Here is a 19,767-nt window from a genome sequence, read left to right as displayed (position 1 = left end):
AACAGCAAGTTAGCTGCTGAGGTTGTGTCCAGAGAGCTGTACCTTTCTGGTGCTGACTCTCTGGATGCAGAGCTCAAAAAAACGATGTAACAGACTTTTAATATCAGTGAGTTGTTTGTTATATCTCTCCTCTTGCTGTGAAACAGAATCACCCCTTTTTCACTTACAATGGAGAGGGAGAGCCTGTGGTATGTGGAATTACCACAGGTCTTTGGGGTGCTGGAAGTCTGTGTCTTTGTTGATGTTTGCTGCACACTTGAGTGCTCGGTGGAGGGTGCTGATGCTTTTTTATTGGTGGGGGAGTCATTGTCTTGCAGCTGCTTGTGTGTGGGAGGGGGGCATTGGGTTCAACATTTTAATTGTCATTCATTCTTTGGGGTACTGTTTTCGTGGATGTTTATGAAGAAAAATAATGTATGTTGTATACATTTCTCTGACATTAAATATACCTATTGAATTAGAGATGAAAAGATCCAGAGCAGGCAGAACAGCAGAATTGGGTGTCCATGAAGAGGAGGAGTGTTGGAATTGGGAGAAGGGGTCATCGGCTTTTTAAGGGGTAAGTAATAGGAGGTGTTTGAGAGTTGAAGTTTCAAGGAGTAAATAAGAGGTGGTGTCTGACAGTTGCCAGCATATCAAACTAGGTTCCCAATATTACACCACTGTCATTAACTTGGCAATCTCATTCAATGGAATACATAAAACATTTCACTGATTTTTCACTGATCCAATTTAGAATCTTGTTAACTGCATACATATTTTTAAAATTGTGATAGACACTTGGTACAATTTAAAAACGATCTTCATCAAGATAAAACTTGGCTTAAATTACAAACTACATAAAATTGCTATCATTATAACCATTGCTACATATTCCACAAGATATAAACTTCCCACACTGAAGCAATTCTTCAGATCGTTTTGATCTGAAGTTAATACTGAACACTTTTTTCATATCATCAAATGTGAATGATTATAGTTTTAAGATCATGTAGGTCACTTGAACAATGAAGGCCATCTCACCACATAAACTTCCTCCCTTCACAGAACCATTGACATAGACAGTAGAAGCATGTGTGTGATGGTTGTGCAAGTTGGAGTGATGGGGTGTTGGCGGCTGTCTGGAAGCTGAAGCACCAGCTGTCTGACCAAATGGGATTAATACTTCATTTGACAGCTTTGCAAATGTTTTCAGTTGAATGATGCTTTAAAAGTGGCAGGTGAAACCACAGCCTAGTAAAATGACTTTTTAATATGTCCTTCTTGCAATAAAGTACCAGTTAGATGTGCATTAATTACCAAGAAAAATCAAGACTTAAAGTTACTTTAAATGAAAAAAAGTAATCTGCAGCATTTTAACCACTTAAATAATGGATGTGAAATGACAGTAATGATAAATGTCAATTATCATCAATTACAACCAAATTAGGTATGATTAACCTATAATAGTGCCTTGTATTTAACACAATTAAAAAAGCTCACACAGCAAGTACAGTGGATTCCAGTTAATAGGGTCACATTGTGTCCAGTACACTTTGGCCCAATTAAGCAGCTGCTTCAATTTGTTGAAGTTACTCGGAAAGAGTTAAAAGGGTATTAAAAGACAAACTAGTGTTTAACTGAGTAACAAATGAAATATAGAAGAAATCAGAGCACTCTCAATACTACTACAGTATCATAAAACTGTGTACTAATTTCCTTTAGCTATCGATGGAGGAATTCATCCAGTGTCTGCGTTCTTTTGATTGACTGTAAATGAACACAGGTAATGCAGACACCTAGTCCAGACAATGTACTGTTTTCAGACAATGCTATCAATGACTGCAACCTCCAAATCTTGATTTTCATTGTAACATTCAAGATGATTGCCAATACCTGCAAATTCTTAATAGTTCCTAATTTGTTGAAGGAATGAAGTAGTTTCATTTTCATTCCCAGCTATTTCTGGCATCTCTAAGTCTGAATGGAGAAAATTCATCAGTCCTCTATGTTGAAAATGTCCTGATGTTTATCATAATTTTAAGATTGTGCTTGCTATGATGTTCTGCATTCTTCACATTGCCTCTGGAAGGATTAGATTCTCTGGATAGTCCTTACTCTCATTTTACACAGCTCATCTCAATCTTTGCAATTCCAGGGAACAAAAACACAGGTTGAGCAATCTGTTCTTGCAATTTAAGGCTTGATTCAATTCTCCTGAGCCTGCAAATTACCTTCTATACTAAATCCCTTCTCTAAATCTAATGTCCAAATTTGTATGTAAACAGGTGCACTGATGTGGGTAGACATTAAGATGGTAATGTCAGCTGTGATATAATCTCTGCTGAGCAAGATCCATGTTATATTTGTCCATATGGCGAACCAGTCCAGAGGCAGAAAGACCTACAGCCAATTTGTCTGGAATATTATATTTCGTATACTGTGGCCAATGTTCTCAAGATTAATTCCCTGGGGCATAATCAGGGAACTCAGATGAGTCATTAATACAGGCCCTAATAAATGTGAATACACTGCATCTCAACATGACTACAACTACAGAATAAACAACCTGTAAAATCCATGAGAATTGAGAAGGTACACTATAAAACTTTGAATACACAACTTCCTTAACACAACTTGTGATGATGCTTGAAATGTAATGGTATGGAAACAGGTATTTTTTAATCTATGGCATTTCTCAAATAGACTGTACTATGATCAGGCACAGTGCTTACTAAAGGTTTCTTGCATATCTTGGGCTTTAGTGGAAATGTGGAACTCTCTCCTTTAACTGAAGATAGATATTTTATTAGGTGAGAGTACTAAGAGATGTATAACAAAGCCAGGAAAATGGAGTTGGGACAATCACTCACCAATTAACAAAAAGGCGCAATAGACTTGAATACCTGAATGGCTTACTGCCAACTTCATATTTATAAACGGAGGCTTAATCTTGTATTTAACTAATATAATCTAATATAACCCTGTTATATTTAGCCTGATGTTCTATTCTCCTGTACAGCATGTTAATGATTTCTGTAACTGCACAGAATTTTAGTCCATAATTTTTTTCAATCCGTGTTTCACACGATTCTGAGTACAAAGATCACTGTTTGTCAGCCTTGGCAATGCTAGTTTAGGAACTCAGAAGTGGTGATGCAGTTCAGCACTGAACCTGGTGTCACGTTTACCAGTTTCACTTTATCATGCCAAATCCAGAATGGGGAAAAGTTAGCATTCTGAAAACAATTATACTGTCTCCTTTTCCATGTATTCTTATATAAAACTTCAGAAATTATACCTCTGAAGTACAATGCATTAATAATATGACGTGAATTTTAGAATTGGAATACAATGAATGTATTTATGCATGTTTAGACTTGAAGAAAAATCGAAGCACACCAGGGGTATTTTGTGATACGAATAAATGTACATACATTGAGTAAATGGCTGTGTTTTGCATGGAATTTGTGTGCCTGGCTCAGAGGAAGCTACTGTAGCAAGTGCACCTGTTAGAGTTAGAGAGGTATAGCAGAGAAACAGGCCCTTTGGCCCACTAAGTCTGTGCTGGCCATCAACCACCCACTTACATCTTGTTTTAAACTCACTTTTATTCTCCTCTTAGATGTTACCACTCTTAGTCGGGGCTAAATTAAATCATATGAAACTGAGAACAGTTTTGGTGTGTATATATAGGGCGTTGTGGAAGAAACTATGGTAACTTCCAAGAAAATCCAATTATGACCAACTTCTTCCACCATCAAGCCAAATATAATGGCAAAGTGACCTCTTTTAGCTTGGGTATAGTTCCCTTATATCTGATCACCTTCTGAAATGAGGCACAGGGAACCATACATCCATGTTCTCATCTAAAAGGTTTCAGAAGGTCAGCTGTGTCCCTTCCACACCCACCATCATGCAGATAAACTATCAAGGAGCGACAGGGCAGTGATTACGTGCTCAAATTGGAGCTGATTTTCCACCAAATTGCCTAGACAAGCTAGATATGAAGTTCCAAATGCCGCCCAACTTCTGTGGGTTTTATAAGCATGACCAATCAGCAGAAGCAACCTTCAGAAAGATTTTTATATGATTAAAAATCATCCTTGGATGATAATGAGCACTTACCGTGTAGTTGGGGTTTCCAGGTTGAATGCGCAGTTCTGCCAGCATCCAAATCCCATTGGTCAGCTTCAAGGATTGATACAACATATCCTGTCCCTCCACATTCCTTTTAGCAATGGTAAACACGTTGCTATTCTGCAGTTTATTGGACACCATGTCTGAAAAGAAACATAACAGTAAATACGAGCACAGATACAATTTCACCTATATATTGTTTTCTTACTGATAGAATTTTATTGTTTATTGTTAATTGGTTATTTTTATAGTTCTTCATTGGTTATCTTCACAGCCAAATTTGATTGGCATATTCTCTATCTGTTTAGTATGACTAACTAGCAGCGAGAGAAATGTACTAATTTTTTTATATCTACATCTAAATCATATCTGACAAGCATATTAGATCCTGGATTTTCCATCATATTGACTGGCATACAACTGCATTACTTAAGGATAATCTGAAAGCTGAAACAGTAGCTGTTGTTTAGGTTTTAACTTAATTAAAATTCTGGCTCTGCACACAGAAATGTTATTATCAGGAAGTTGAACTAATGCCTGTAATGTAGAGGAACTTTAAATTCTTGAGGTCAACAGAAAGTAATAGTTTATAAATTAAGCATCAGGGCAATGATTATATTTTGCATTTTTAAGAGATTAAAATACATATATTAATTTAGAATCTTAGAGATCAGTAAGTCCATGTACCACCAACCGTACATTAAAATTGTACCGGCATCAAAAAGCAAGTCCAAAAACCACAAATTACTAACTTCAATGATGGCCTGCACATAGTATTACTTGAATAAGCAAACCACTCACTGGCCACTCCCAACAATCTTTTGCACTATGCAGCGCAAGATTTAGCAGAAGCTTGAACTGACCTTTTTCTCTCCCCTATCTGGATGACACTTGAGCTCTATTTCTTATTTCTGGCGTTGGAGATACAAAACCAACTTGAAGCAAGTATTACCATAGTCTTTACCGTAAAGCTCATAAGGGTTTATATGTGTACCAAGGCATAATGTCAATGGACCAAATACTTCAGTTGTCAGTTCATACAAAATCTTGACATTTACATCATTTACACTGGGAGTGCAGTGATGTATATTGTGATTATTCCCACATCTATTTGCCTGATAAAATTAATTTACAAGTGGCTGAAGAGGTTTTTCATTGGAATGTAGATCATGTAAGCAGATTTAATAGTAATATCACATATTATGAAAGTTAGTATTTCTATATTATGTTAATCAGTGTTTAAATTCACTTTCAATATTAAAATAAACCTCTCTTGCTTGTTCCTTTAACGTTCCCCCTTTTCTACTACCAACTGTAAGCGTGCTGCAGATATGTCAAACTTACACACCTATGACCTAAACTACTATTGCCTGACTCGTCTGAAGTAGTTATTAACTCTTCGATTCACATTGCGAGTTCTGCAGCTACGTCTATGTATAAAATTAATATCTGGAATGTTATATAACAAATTAGAGTTTGACATAAATAGTGTTTCTCTTGTACAAGACATGTAACTGTAGAATCATATTAAGCAATAAAAATGGCAAACATTTCATTATGATTAATAACATAAGTTAGTATATTTTTCCTGACTAGCATCAGAGTTCTTGCACTGGCTGGGATACTACTGCATTTATCCTGTGATATTATTTATTCATTTAGCAATACAGCGCAGAACAGACCCTTCCGGCTCAATGAGCCCAACAACCCACCTATTTAACTCTAGCCTGATCACAGGACAATTTACAATGGCCAATTAACCTACTATCCAGCACGTCTTTGGAGGAAACGAACACCTGGAGGAAACCCATGGGGAGGACATACAAACTCCTCACAGATTGCACTGAAATTGAACTCCAAACTCCATACCCCTGAGCTGTAATAGCGTGGTGCTAATCGCAACTGGTTTTCTCTCCTTGCCGTCCAAAATCCATCTGTGATTTGAACATGGTTGATAGCATCACTTTTCCCTATGAACAATTCTGTAGAAGTGTCATTATCCGATTCTTTCCTTCACTGTGAAAACCTGCAATAGCTTCACTACCCAAGGATCTGATCTTTGTCTCCTCTTCATTGTGGATGTCTAATTAAAAATGGTCTCTCAATTTAGAAGGATCTGTTAGCAATGACCCTCACCTTCTGGGACATGCCCACTCCGTGTTACGACCAGTGGGGAGAAAGACTCAAACTCAGTGATTTAGAAACAGCTTTTTTCCCCCCTACCATCAGATTTCTGAAAGTTTGTGAATCTATGGATACTACTGGTAACTTGCTATTCCTTTCATTTGTATAATTTATTTCTGTAATTCATTGTAATATCATATCATACAAGTCTGTGATAATCAACGTGATTCTGATGTACATAATCTCGTACAAGTCAATGATAATCAATCTGATTCTGATGTACACAATGCTCCCAGTTAAATTAATCATGGACACAGAGGTACATCTTGTTCTCCTGACCCCTCAGTTTCCTCCACATGCTCATTCTGCAGGTCTGTCATCAGTTTGTGGAAGAAGTAGAGTGCCTCATGTCTAGGATAATCTAGGTGGGGCAGCTTGTTGTGCCAGAAGGGCCTGCTTTGTGCAGTATCTCTAAATAAACAAACAGCAGACTGACCAAAGTCTTAAGTTATACTTTCTGATGCCCCATCAAAAGCTCAGCTCCCTTGGTGTAGACACCAGCCCCTTTCAACTTAGGAACACTGATGTTCTGTTTGATCTGTAGTTAAGCCGCAAAACATATTTTGCGCAACATTAAAACTATCTCCGTCCTCTTTCACACTGTAGACTATGCCCTCACCTCATCACTGCCAAAACTCTTTTCCACACTCGTTACCTCTGAACTGTTTCTAATAGTGTCCTTATTAACCGCCTACACTGAATGCCTTTATCCTAGATTATTCTTGTCTGTCCCTTGCATCTTGTGTAAGAACATTTAAATGATTGAGCCTAGCCTTTGGATATTTTCTTGAAGTCACCAATTACTGCCTCAGTATTTTAACCAAACACTATCCTGTAGTCTAAAGAGAACATTTGCTGGTTTGTTTTCTTTTCAAGTACCTTAAGACATTTTATGCTAACAAGCTCTTTTTTGTTATTACACATTGTCTCTTCTAAGATATTTTTAAGACTAGGACCCCACCTGATCAAATTGTAGCTCCAAATGTTAGCAGCAAGCACATTACTGTTCTCTTAGCTGTCTTAGGCCAAAACTGTAAACTGTTCTCCAGATGTAAGCTGACAGCTTTTGAGGATCTTGAATACAAATGAACCAGCAAAATAAACTAGCATCCTGTCTGCTCTTATTGGAGCTTTCCACCACTCAGATACACTGAATGCCAAATTTCTGCTGGCCTTTAGGATTCTATCTGAAACAGGCTTTAGAAATTTCAATTGAGTTCTTAACAGCCTTTCACACCGTGTACAGCATCAAATCAAGTCTGACAAATAGATGACATGAACTGGCAGCCTCACTCAGAGAAGGCACAGGAAGAGTTACTGTAAAACGGATAATTTCACGTAGTAATTGTTACTACTCTATGCAGGCTCTGAAAGTTTATCTTCAAAGTAAATTTATGTCTCTTAGTTCTTGATCCATCAACTACTGAAACAGCTCCCCTCTGTTTGCACTCTCTAAACCAATCATAGCCTTCTGTATCTTCATTGAACGTTCCCCTAGACTCCTGCTACAGAGGAATGAGGGAATAGACTAAAATCTGCAGCAAATCATTGATTTTCCCCAGAGGTTACTTGGGTCCCTCAGACATAACCAGACTAGCTGATGCTCTATTTTCCTTGTAATTGCATTACTGTCACAACAGCAAATTATTGAACAGTAACCACATTTGGTGTTATGAGTGTTGCAAAATAAGCTACCAGACAAGTGATTTTTCATTCACTCCCTGGCTTATATAAACCTGCAGAAAAAGAATCCTAACCTGTCTGCTGAAACCAAGTAACATTAATCCATAAATTAATGCTTTCTTACTGTTAAATGTAATTAGCAAAGAGACAAAAACATGGAGATATGTTTCAGAACAGATAAACTATTTAAGTGGAAATAACATTCTTGATCACTGTGTAACTGGGTGTAATCAACACACCTCAAACAGACTGTCAGGATGCACAACCTCTCCTCCCTCCCCATCGTCAACATGAGTGCTCCCTGGTGTTGTACACACTGCTCTCATACTGCTGCATGGGAAGTACCCATGAAATCACATTATTGAATTCACCAATGACTCGACAATGGTGGAACTCATCACCAACAATGATGAGGAGGTGGAAGAGATCGAAGCCTAGTGCCAGGAAAATAACCTCCTCTTCAATGTCAACAAGGCAAAGGAGATGGTTATTGACTTCAGGAGAACTTGGACCATACACACCTCTCTTTTCATTGGTGGCAAAGCAGTAGAAACTACTCCTTATCTTGTACAACTTCTCCTGGTCCCATAACACATCCACCACAGTCAAGAGAGCTCACCAATGTGCTTCCACATTCTGAGGAGGCTGAAGAGAGCAGAACTATGTACATCAATAAGATCTTCTATAGATGCGCAGATAAGAGCATCTTAACGTGCTGCATTACTATGTGCCACGGAAACAGCCCTGTGACGGACAGGAGGGTTGTTAAAACTGCCAAATGCATCACCAGCACCAGCCTACATACCCTCAAGGACATATACATAGAAAGATGCCAGAAAAAGGCCAGCAATATCATGAATAATCCCATCAACCCTGCTATGGACTGTTGGCCCCACTCCCAATGGGGAAGAATCTACGCAGAATGCACACCAGGACTACTAGACTCAAAAACAGTTACTTCCCCCAAGCTGATTAACACCTCTACCCATTAGCCCACTCCCGAGGCACCACTCCTTGAAGATGTTTTGGATACTACAGAGGCTGGCACCCAGAATGGAACAGACTAATTTGACCACTCTCAGCAGTTTACTTTGATGCTGTGCAGTAGCCCCCCCCCCCCCCCCCCCCACCCCTCCATACCAGAACGGTGCAGCTAGTCAGAATGCTCCTCATCGTACAGCTGGAACTCTGCATTATATTATTTAACTGGTTAGGTAACCTATTCAGGGATACAAATTAGGGCACAGTTATCATCTGAGGTGTAATGTTTGAATGCCTGCTTCCATATGGGTAACCCATGATAGCTGTATCTTTAATATGCACCAATGATGTTCACTAATGCTCATGGCTGGCATTTACAAGCCTCCGAATATTAGATAAAGCAAAGACCCAGAAGGAAATTGTATTATTTATTGTGCTTCTGGATCAGATTTCAAACAATTTCCCTAGGTGGCATAAAAGATGTGCTACCCTAAACCATCTATGGACCACCATATTTAATATAAATTTCAATTGTTTGTTTAATGAATGTTGTAACCCATTTAAAGTATTGAGACTTTAGATAGTCTCCTCTATGTGTAAACAGTGTGAAATTCCACAAAAAGCAAGTTAATATTGAATCTTGCTGGAATTTCTGGCTGTGTAAATCTATCGTTATTCTGCAGTCGATGCACGGTTCAATTGCTCTCTGAGCTTAGAGTCGTTTAACCTTATTTATTCCAGTGATGTTCCAGCTGGGAGGAAAAAGCTGAATAATGCAGTAAAAATCCTCACATGCTCTAAATCAGAAGTTGTTTTAATCAACTTATTCCTTTTTATAACTGTAAAAACAGGAAATCAGAATCAAGTTTATTATCACCATCTCATACGACACGTAATTTGCTGCTATGCTGCAGTAGTACAATACAAAGACAGAAGACATAACCATAAAAGCACTGGTAAAATTGAGCTTCACAGTCACAGATAACACCAAGAGATATACATAAATTTTGCGTATCTCCAGCATTGAGAAGGTGAACAGACCTGAATGTGAATGTTCACAATAATATTGTGACAAATGGGTCTGCTAAGAACAATGTGTTTTTATCACTGGCAACAATCCTTGATTTTATAAACACCAATCAAACTGCCTTTTTTAAAAAATCATGAACAGATATTGTATTTTTGGAATTTTTATAAGTTATAATGAAAATAATGGAATTTTTTTTTACATAAAAAATATATTTGCTCAATAGTAAAGCTTCCACCTTTTTCTACTTGTTTTCTATGGTGGTTTCACTTTCTGACTTGGTTTTGATCAGGTGAAATTATAGCCAATGACGTTTCTCTCACTTCCAATCCTGCCAAGATTGTAAATTGCTTTTGTGTGCAGTGTAGTATCTGTCTACATTGTTCCAAAAAGCCTTCATTTCACCCTGCTTTGCAGGAACAGCAACAGCAGGTTCAGGTCCAATCTTTTCACAACATTCACCTTCCATTTATTTACGGCTTTCAATATAGCATAAACATCCCAAAATGTTCCAGAGGAGTGTTACTGAACAAATGACAGATAAAGATAATAGGGAATTGTGAGCAAATGGGTCTTAAGAAACAATAAAGGTGCAATAAATGAAAGAATCAGACAGAACTTCACTATTTAGGGTTTTGGGCAACTGAATGCAGAACTAACTGGCGTAATCAGATAGGGACAAGTGGTTGGGATTAGAGCAGTGAACATAGCCTGCTGGATTATATAGCTTCTGGAGCTCTTGGTGATACAGAAGTTAGTCAATGGAGGAATTTGAAAACATGGATGAGTACTTTAAAACTGAAGCATTAGTTAACCTGTTGCCTGTCTAGTTAACAAGCTCATGAGTGAACTACAAGTGGGACCTAGTAGGAGGCAAGATATAGCAGCTGAGCTTTGTAACCTGGTTTATAGGGCGGCAGTGATGCAGGCAAGCTTAATAAATGATTAATAATTACATGGACTGCTCGCATGTTTTTGGAACTGAGAGTGGAAGAACAGTCCAGAATTGTTTTTCCTCTGGTGATAAAAACAGCCAGGTTTTGACTTTGCTATCCAAGGTTGGCCTAGAACAGAGAGCAGCTTTGGCAAGTGGGAACAGAGCCTGATAGTATGTCACACAGTGGTCAGACCTGTTGGTGAATGGCCAAAGTAGCTATAGGCTCCTGGTCATATCCATTCAAATCAACAAGGCTTGAACTTAAGGAACTGGAACCAAAAGCCACACTAAGGAAAATGACAGGCTGAGGTGATGGAATGGTTTTCAGTGAAACAGGGATGACAAATACAGAGACAAGGATTTGTGATTTTAAATGGAAAGCAACAGAAAAAAAGCTCCATTTTATTGGAACATTCAGCAGAAACATTAACACTGTTTTACTGTCCAAATACACTGCCTTATCAACTGAGTATTTCCAATATGTTCAGCTTTTTATTCGGAAACAGTTCTTTCCATTTAATGTAGTGTATTTTGTCCTATGGCCTGGCACAGAACAAGTTCTTGGTGTCTCCTTACACTGTAGTAAGGAAGGTTAATCAGTTTTTCTTTTTATCAAGATTTACTGTACAAACTTCATTGGGTCTGATACAAAAATGTACAATTGTTGACACAGAAACTAAAGATTATAACGGTTTGGGCAAAAGTAACAAAAAAAATTACGGGGGACATTTTGCCGAGCTTCTAAACAGTTCTGGGACCCTGACTTGAATCACTCCAATCTAGATTCAGGTTCAACATTTCCTGGCATGGGTCACTAAGTATCAGCCAGTTGAGATTTTCCACAACCAATGAATTCAACTCCTCCTACACAAACTGCAGAATCTCTCTCTCTCATGAATCCTACTTTGCTGATTTAATTAGCAAAAAAATTCTGCAAATATTTTCCCCTTGTTCTGGGAGTGGCTCAAATTGCTGTATTAAAGTTCTGAAAAATCGAATACTCAATGGAAGATGTATTTCATGTCCCAGCAGCAAGGAAATTATCATATCTTGTTTACCCCCTAACTCTGACATACATTCAACTCAATCTTATCATGCTTTTTTTTAAAAAGGAGTTAAGCAACCCATTATTAACTGCTCATTTGTTCCATTCCAGCTATTCACCAGAGACTCATTAGTTTTCAACTTCTGCCCCCAGACCCTCAGCGCTGTCCTTCTACGCTTTCATTTGTGCTAACTGTGCCTTCTAGCTTTTCAAACAGCTAAGGCATACTACTTTTTAATCATTATCTAAACAGAAAATGATAGCTACAAATTGAGTATCTTCCTTCAAAGTTTTCCTGGTTGCTTGGGGCTGTTTCCATGGAATAGTCAGAGATAAAAAATAAAATTATGGCCATATATAATTGCGAGAGACCGCCACACCTGACAATTTCAGCAGCAGTTTTGGAGGCAGATTTCCCCTCAGAAAAGATGAGCGGAAACAGCTTGAATGTCACACTGTGCAGTGAAAATCTTTTGCCTGTCTTGAAAATTGATGACAAGTTACTGGGAAGACTAGTTGGCTAAGTAACCTGATCCATGTGGGATACAGTTTGAGGAAAAGTAATGGAGGAAATTGCAGAAGCACTGGCCATAATCTTCCAAAGGAATCATTCAAGGGAATCAGAAAGTCAAAGTTGGTCCTCACAGAAATAGGCTATTCTAACCACAACCAAGCAACTATCTACATCAAGGGCTCGACTGACAGCATCCTGACTGGCTGCATCACTGCCTGGTATGGGAACTGTACTTCCCTCAATCTCAGGACTCTTCTGTGAATGTGAACTCCCCACTATACAGGATATTTACAAACACAGGTGTGTAAAAAAGGCCTGAAGGATCATTGGATACCCGAGTCACCCCAACCACAAACCGTTCCAGCTGCTACCAGCTGGGAAATGGTACTGCAGTATAATAGCTGGGACCAACAGGCTCCGGAACAGCTTCTTCCACCAGGCCATCAGACTGCTTAATTCATGCTGACGCAACTGTATTTCCATGTTATATAGACTATCCTATTGTACATAGTACATACTATTGATTATAAATTACTCTAATTGCACATTGCATGTTCAGACGTAACGTAAAGATTTTTACTCCTCTTGTATATTAAGAATGTAAGTAATAAAGTCAATTCAATTCAATTCACAACCTTTTTATGCCATGGACCCTTACCATTAACCAAAGGGTCCGTGCACCCCAGGTCTACACTAATCTTAATTTATTCTCCCTGCAGTCTCCTCAGCCTCCTTCAGATTCTGCACTCATCTACACGTTAGGGGCAAATTTACAGCGGCAGACCAACCTACTAACCCTTGGGATGTAGGAGGAAACTGGAGCACCCAGAAGCCCAGGGAGAACACGTAAATTTCACACCGACAGCTCCAAAGACTGGATTGGAACAGTGTCGCAGGAACTGTGAGGCAGTAGCGCCACTGGGCTTATGGATTAGATCATTACTGATGTTATACCCTTCCTCAGTGAAGGGTGGAGAGATAAACCAATCAAGCTACCCTCAGTGGTGTGAGGGATGGAATTAGAAGCTGCTTGAAAAAAGTTAGCCTGAATTTATAAAAGGCAACATATGCCCAACTAACTTGAAAGAGTATATTGATGAATTGTGTATGCTGAAAGGCAAAATATAACTGACGTGGCAATATAGAGTTGGAAATGTTGTTTGATAAACTACCACGTGAAGCCTGCCATCACATTTGAAGTCATTGGAATAGAAGCAACTGTAAGAACGTAGAGCGGAAAATTACTAACAAAGAACAATCGTGAAAAGCTGTGTTTTTTGGACTGGAGGGAAATGCTCACTGTTACTTCCCAGAGGTTAGTATTAGAAATACTGCTTAAATAACAACACCTGCAAGGAGAATGGCAAACTCTGCCTACATTAACAGAGCTGGCCGGCTGCAAAATCAGAAATGGCTTGTGGCTCACAAATCCAGAAAATAGCAAAATCTAACATCTGTCAGCAAGCCCTGATAGAACCATGACTCTGTCAACGTACAGAGGTGTGAGAATGTTAAGAAAGGGTGATGTGTAATGGATCCTTGTGGTTTAGACTGGCTAAATGGAATGGAATATTCAACATACTGTCATAAAATAAAAGCTCAATCTCTGGGCTTTTGTCCGAGAATCTTAAGGAATGCTAATAATGAAAAATTAGAATAACCACTTCAGCTATGTAAACAAACAAAATAGTGATATTGAAATTGTTGACCGAAGGAAGTGTTTCCTTGCCATTTCATAACAGTATATACTTAGTTTACTCTGAACAGGAAATAGATGCTAGTACATTTTAGACTGTATTTACTCACCAAAAATATAATCCCATTGTGAATGTATAATTGATTTGAAACTGCTTTTAAACCCTAACCTCATGGAAGTAATTGCACTATAACTACTAAACCTGTATGACTACCTGGAATATAATTCCTAAATAATGAGTTTTTAAATGTTAAAAGTTGTTCCATCCTGTTGGGGTCCGCGATCCACAGCTCCACTCAGACTGATGATGTTCTTCACGGTGGTGGGTTCTCACTCTCGGAGCTTGCTGAGCGGCCTGGTGCTTTTGATATCTTCAGGTGTGGCCTGGGAGATGTGTGCCTTTGGGGTGCAGCCTTGCCTCCTCGCCGCTGTCGCCGACTGAAGCACACTGAAACATCGAGAAAGCAGTGTTCGCTGTCGAAAGAAGGCCCTTGAGTTGGGGGAGCTCAAATAAGCGACACTGCAAGACTCTCTGTCGTCTGTTGCGGAAGCGACCTCTCTCTCCTTTGCTAGCGAGAGAGAGAGCCTTTTGGGATGGACAGTAGTTCTTGATGAACTCTGGGGGGGCTTGGCTGTTCCTTGCATGGTGGGAGGTGGTGATTGATATTTTTGCTGCTGCTTGTGCGTGGGGGGGGGGGGGGTGCCTTGAGGTTCTTGCGGCTTTTGTCATTCATTCTTTGGGATGTTTCTCTGTTTTGTGGGTGTCTGTGAAGAGGAAGGATTTTAGGTTGTATACTGTATACATTCTCTGATATTAAATTGTACCATTGAACCAACATACTGATAACAGATGGCAGGGGAAGTGAAAAAATTTGTTTCATCAAACAATGTTGGAAGGAGGGTATGTGAAAATATGATCCAAAGGAACAGTGACATTTTAACCACTTTATTAAAATTCCAGTATTACTGTACAAACTTTCCCATTGGTCTGACTATTAATGGAACAATCAAAGATTCCATGAACAATGCTATTAAATGAAATGTACCCATAACTTGCCCACTGATACTGTTTGGGTCTGCCAGACCTCATCACAACCTTGGCAAATACAGGGACCACAAACCTGAATGGATTACAGCCAGCGTGGATTGAATTTTTTTTTTGATAAAGGTTATAACGTTGATGCATGGAATGCAGATGATGTCTACATGGATTTTCAAGGGCATTTAATAAAGCCTACAACAGAAACCAGTTTGCAAGATTGAAGCTTAGGGAGTTAAAACATTATTAGCAACACAAATAGGAACACAAAGCATGAATAGGCAGTTTTCTTAAAGAAGTAATTCTTAATGAGGTGGGAAGTAGAGGGAACTGATAGCTTTTCATATCAAATATAATAGTATAAGAGGTAGCAGCAGGACCAAGCCATCTGGCCTGACAAGCCTGCTCCACTATTCAGTAAGATCACAAGACTCAGTTCCACCTACCTGCCTTTTCCCCTTACTTCTTAATCCCCTCTACTATGCTAACATCTATCTGTATTCTAAATACATTTAATGAGGCAGCCTCTACTGTTTCCTTGGGGACAGAATTTGACAGATAATGTACAGTTACATTTCTTTAATATATAATAATCAAGGATGCAGATGATACAAAGCTTGAAAGAGTGGCATTGAGTGAGAATACTAATAATAGATTGCAAGAAGTATTAAGTGGGCTCAATGAATTCACATTAAGTGACTGATGCTAAAGGGTCATGAGGAAGACTATTCCCTGATTACCACTACCACAGAAGGATGTTGTAAAGAGAATCAGTGTCTTGAAATAGGAATTAGAAAGGGACAGATCACCAGCGCTGAGGCAACTGATTGTCATCCAGCTAATCAGCAGATACTTTAATGATCTTCCAGGTGAAAAAAAGTCAATTGCTGTCAAATGGCTAGGTAGCTGGAGTAGGTGCTGCACTAGACATGTACAATGTAAACAGCTTGCACACAGCCAGAGACTTGCTTATAACTGCCGCTCTGAAAATGGTTGAAATCTTCTAGTAAACATGGATCCAAGGAACAATACCATTGTGGTATAATGATGCATCCAGGGCCCAATTATATGAACGGAAGGGTAAAGGATGTCCAGCAAACACCACTGAATTAGCTCCTTATTGTTAACAGTTGGCAAAATCTTTGTCAGAATCCTAATGTATTTTCAAATACAACGTATTGAACAAGTGCAAACACACAAGAGGCTACGGATGTTGGAATAATGAGCAACAAGCAATCTGCTAGAAGAATTCAGTGGTTTGAACAGCTCATCTATGGGAGAAAAGGATTCACCTGTCATGATCTTTCATCTCCATGCCTGCCCCCCTCCTGAACATTACTTGGCACCTGTCATTCCTCCTTAGTCCACCAATCATCTCAGACTCCTTTCTCATGAGTCCCCTTCTCCTCCTTGGACTGGCCATCTTGCCTTTCCACTCTCTGCCTCCTGATGCAGGGTTTTAACCTGAAACATCAATTCCTTTCTTCCCACAAATGCAGCGCCTCTTTCACCTCAGACAGCTGAAGAAGTTGCACGAGTCCCCAAGACTTCAGGACTTTCTACAAAGGCACCAGCGAGAACATCCTGACTGGCTGTGTCACCGCCCGGTACAGAAACTGTACTACCCTTAATTGCAGGGCACTGTAGAGAGTGGTGCAGACAGTCCAGAGCATCTGTGGATGTGAGCTTTCCTCTATTCAAGACATTTACAGCAGCAGGTGTGTAAAAAGGGCACAGAGGATCATCAGAGACTCCAGCCACCTCAACCACAAACTGTTTCAGCTGCTTCCATCTGGCAAGTGGTACCGCAGAATAAATGCCAGGACCAACAGGGTGTGGGATAGCTTCTTTCACCAGGCTATTACATGTGCTAATACACATTGACCTGATTGTATATCTGACTGTAAATACATATGTACCAAGCAGTTAAGTATACAATCTTAGTGTTGGGGTACTACCCTCCCACATTTCCCTTCATTATTGCTTGTACATAGCGATGGAGACACAGCATGAAGATTTTTACTCCCTCATGTTCTGAGATGGATGTAAGAAATTAAATTCTAATTCTTAACCCGCTAAGTTCCTGCAGTAGATCGTTTGTTGCATATTGAACAAGTGTTTTGGCCTGAGGCTTGCTAAGGCTTTGGGAAAGAAAGGACCACAGATGTAATATTCCAATTTTCTTTTGTGTTTGCCCCCCTCTAACATCCACCTGCCTTCTGCTCCCCTATCTCACTCCTCCAGGCTCCATCTGACCATGACTCCTTGGCCCACCAATCACCTTCTGATCCCTGTCTCTCTCTTTGTGACTGGCTATCTCTCCTCTCCACCCTCAGTCTATATGCATGATTTTGATCTATAGCATTAACCCTTTCTTCCACACCCCCATCCCAATATAGATTATTTATTGCTCTAGATGCCAGCATCTGCATTTTCTTGTATCTCCAACGTTCCAACTTTGTCAATTTACAGAGAAATGACACGGACAAAATTGCAAGCTTTCCATGACTTTCACTGGCCTGACTAAAGCATTTGATGCAGTCAGGTAACATCAATCTCCTTTGGAGATTAACACAAAGTTTGGTCGCTTGGTGAATTTTATACAATGGTCTAATAATTCCAAGACTGCACGTTCTTTTGCATTTTGTACAAAGGTAAATAAACAGAAATCTTATCTCTTGGCATCAATTCAGTTGTTTTGCTGTGTTTGTACTAGTGTTCTTTGTCATGGAGTAATCTGTCCTGCTTAGAGAGGCCCTTTGTGACTGTGGAACTGAGAATGGTATTAGATACCAGGCTCCCAAGAAGTTGCTCAATCCGAGGACACTAAAGTTTAAAATTTTTTTTTACTTCATTGAGATACAATACAGAATAGGCCCTTCCGGCCCTTTGAGCCACACTGCCCTGCAATCTCCCGATTTAATCTTAGCCCAATCAGGGACAATTTACAATCAACAACTAACCAACCAACCAACTGGTACATCTTTGGACTGCGTGAGGAAACTGGAGCACTCGGAGGAAAATAAAGTTTAAGGAAGTGATTTTTTTAATCCTTTGACATGTTGAGAACTGTTCCCCAAAAGCTAGGTCTCAAACTGAAATGCAGCAGAATATGGACTAATTCTCTGCACATTCTAACAACATTGGCCTCATAAGCAACACTAGACAGACACGATGTGGTGTGCCAGCCAGAAGGAATCACTTGGGTAGAAAATGAAGTTGCAATAAATGACCAAATCCTCCAGATAGTGGACATGTTTACCCACCTAAGGAGTCTAAGGCTCTGTACAGTTGATGCTGTCATTGAAATCCATTCCAATCAAAACCACTAACCCAGTTTCAGAAGAATATCTTGTGATCCTTTCAGTTGGCAAAGACTGTAGAACCAGCAATTGTTAAGTGGAGGAGAAATGGTATTGAGTAGAATGCAAGAAGTGCAAATCTCAAAACTGCATTATATCTGTTGTTAATCATGCTGAGTGACATCACTTGCTTAATGCACCACTGACGGCTCCAAGCACCTGTTGACTAGATCAGTCATTCACGTTCTCACTCAAACAGTGATCTCACGGTCACCTTCAAATCTGAACTAATTATAGCCAATGATATTAAAGGCAAGGAAAACCAACAAGTTCATGCCTCAGTAATTCGTCAAATGGATCTATCTAGCACTTTGTGCATAAAATACTTGTTAACAGCTCTAATTACAGTATGATTGTAATAGATCTAACATGATAGCATTATATTTAGTAGGTTCCATAATTATAGTATGAAGGTTATAATTAGAGATTTTGCAACAATCACAGTGTTAATTACATTTCAGAACAAATACGGCCTTATTTTTAATTCTACTTTTTACACAGTAAGAGATGCATAGTAACCAAATCAGTGACATGTCACTTCCCTGTAGACAGGAAAAAATCTGATGTTTTTTCAACTGCTTTCACTAAGTGAAGCCAAGGAATGTTAATTTCTATTGGAAATCCTTATGGCAAAGACAGCATGAAGTATATTAAGTAACTTGTGGAAGCTGATTGGATTTAAAAAAATCTTTTTTTGAAACAACTTTCGTTCAGAAGACTAGACAAGCAAACCCACTAAGATGGGTTAGTGAGTCCAGGAAATCGCCATTTCCCACACATCAGCCTTTACCCCATCTTCCCACCATCTTAATAGGGATAGAGTTCCTCTTGACCTACCACCCCACAAGCCTCTGCATCCAGGACATTATTCTCTGCAACTTCCACCACTTCAAAGGGATCCTACCACCAAATACATCTTTATTTCCCCACCAAGGATCGCTCTCTCCATGATTCCCCTGCCCATTCGTCCCTCCCCATTAATCTTCCCCCTGGCACTCAGCCCTGCAAATGTAACAAGTGCAGCACTTGCCCACTTATCTCCTCCCTCACTTCTATTCTGGGTCCTTCCAGGTGAGGCAGCACTTCACCTGCAAATCTGTTGGGGTATCCGATGCCGAGTGGCATCCTCTACATTGGTGAGACCCGATATAGATTGGGGATTGCTTTGTCCATCTGCATC

At 39.4% G+C, this 19,767-nt stretch overlaps 1 protein-coding gene across 1 annotated transcript in view; it reads right to left on the bottom strand.

The window, feature by feature from the left end:
• ap2b1 (adaptor related protein complex 2 subunit beta 1) overlaps positions 1-19,767 on the bottom strand; it is a 284,654-nt gene that overhangs the window by 39,795 nt on the left and 225,092 nt on the right. Inside the window, exon 21 of the mRNA XM_059972980.1 lies at positions 4,108-4,262. Coding sequence (XP_059828963.1) covers positions 4,108-4,262 — 155 coding nt within the window. The remainder of the gene's footprint in view (positions 1-4,107; positions 4,263-19,767) is intronic.

The sequence above is a fragment of the Hypanus sabinus genome, chromosome 6, assembly GCF_030144855.1.
Source record: "Hypanus sabinus isolate sHypSab1 chromosome 6, sHypSab1.hap1, whole genome shotgun sequence".
Lineage (NCBI taxonomy): Eukaryota > Metazoa > Chordata > Chondrichthyes > Myliobatiformes > Dasyatidae > Hypanus > Hypanus sabinus.
The sequence above is the reverse complement of the archived record's forward strand: the minus strand, read 5'-3'. Positions and strand labels throughout refer to the sequence as shown.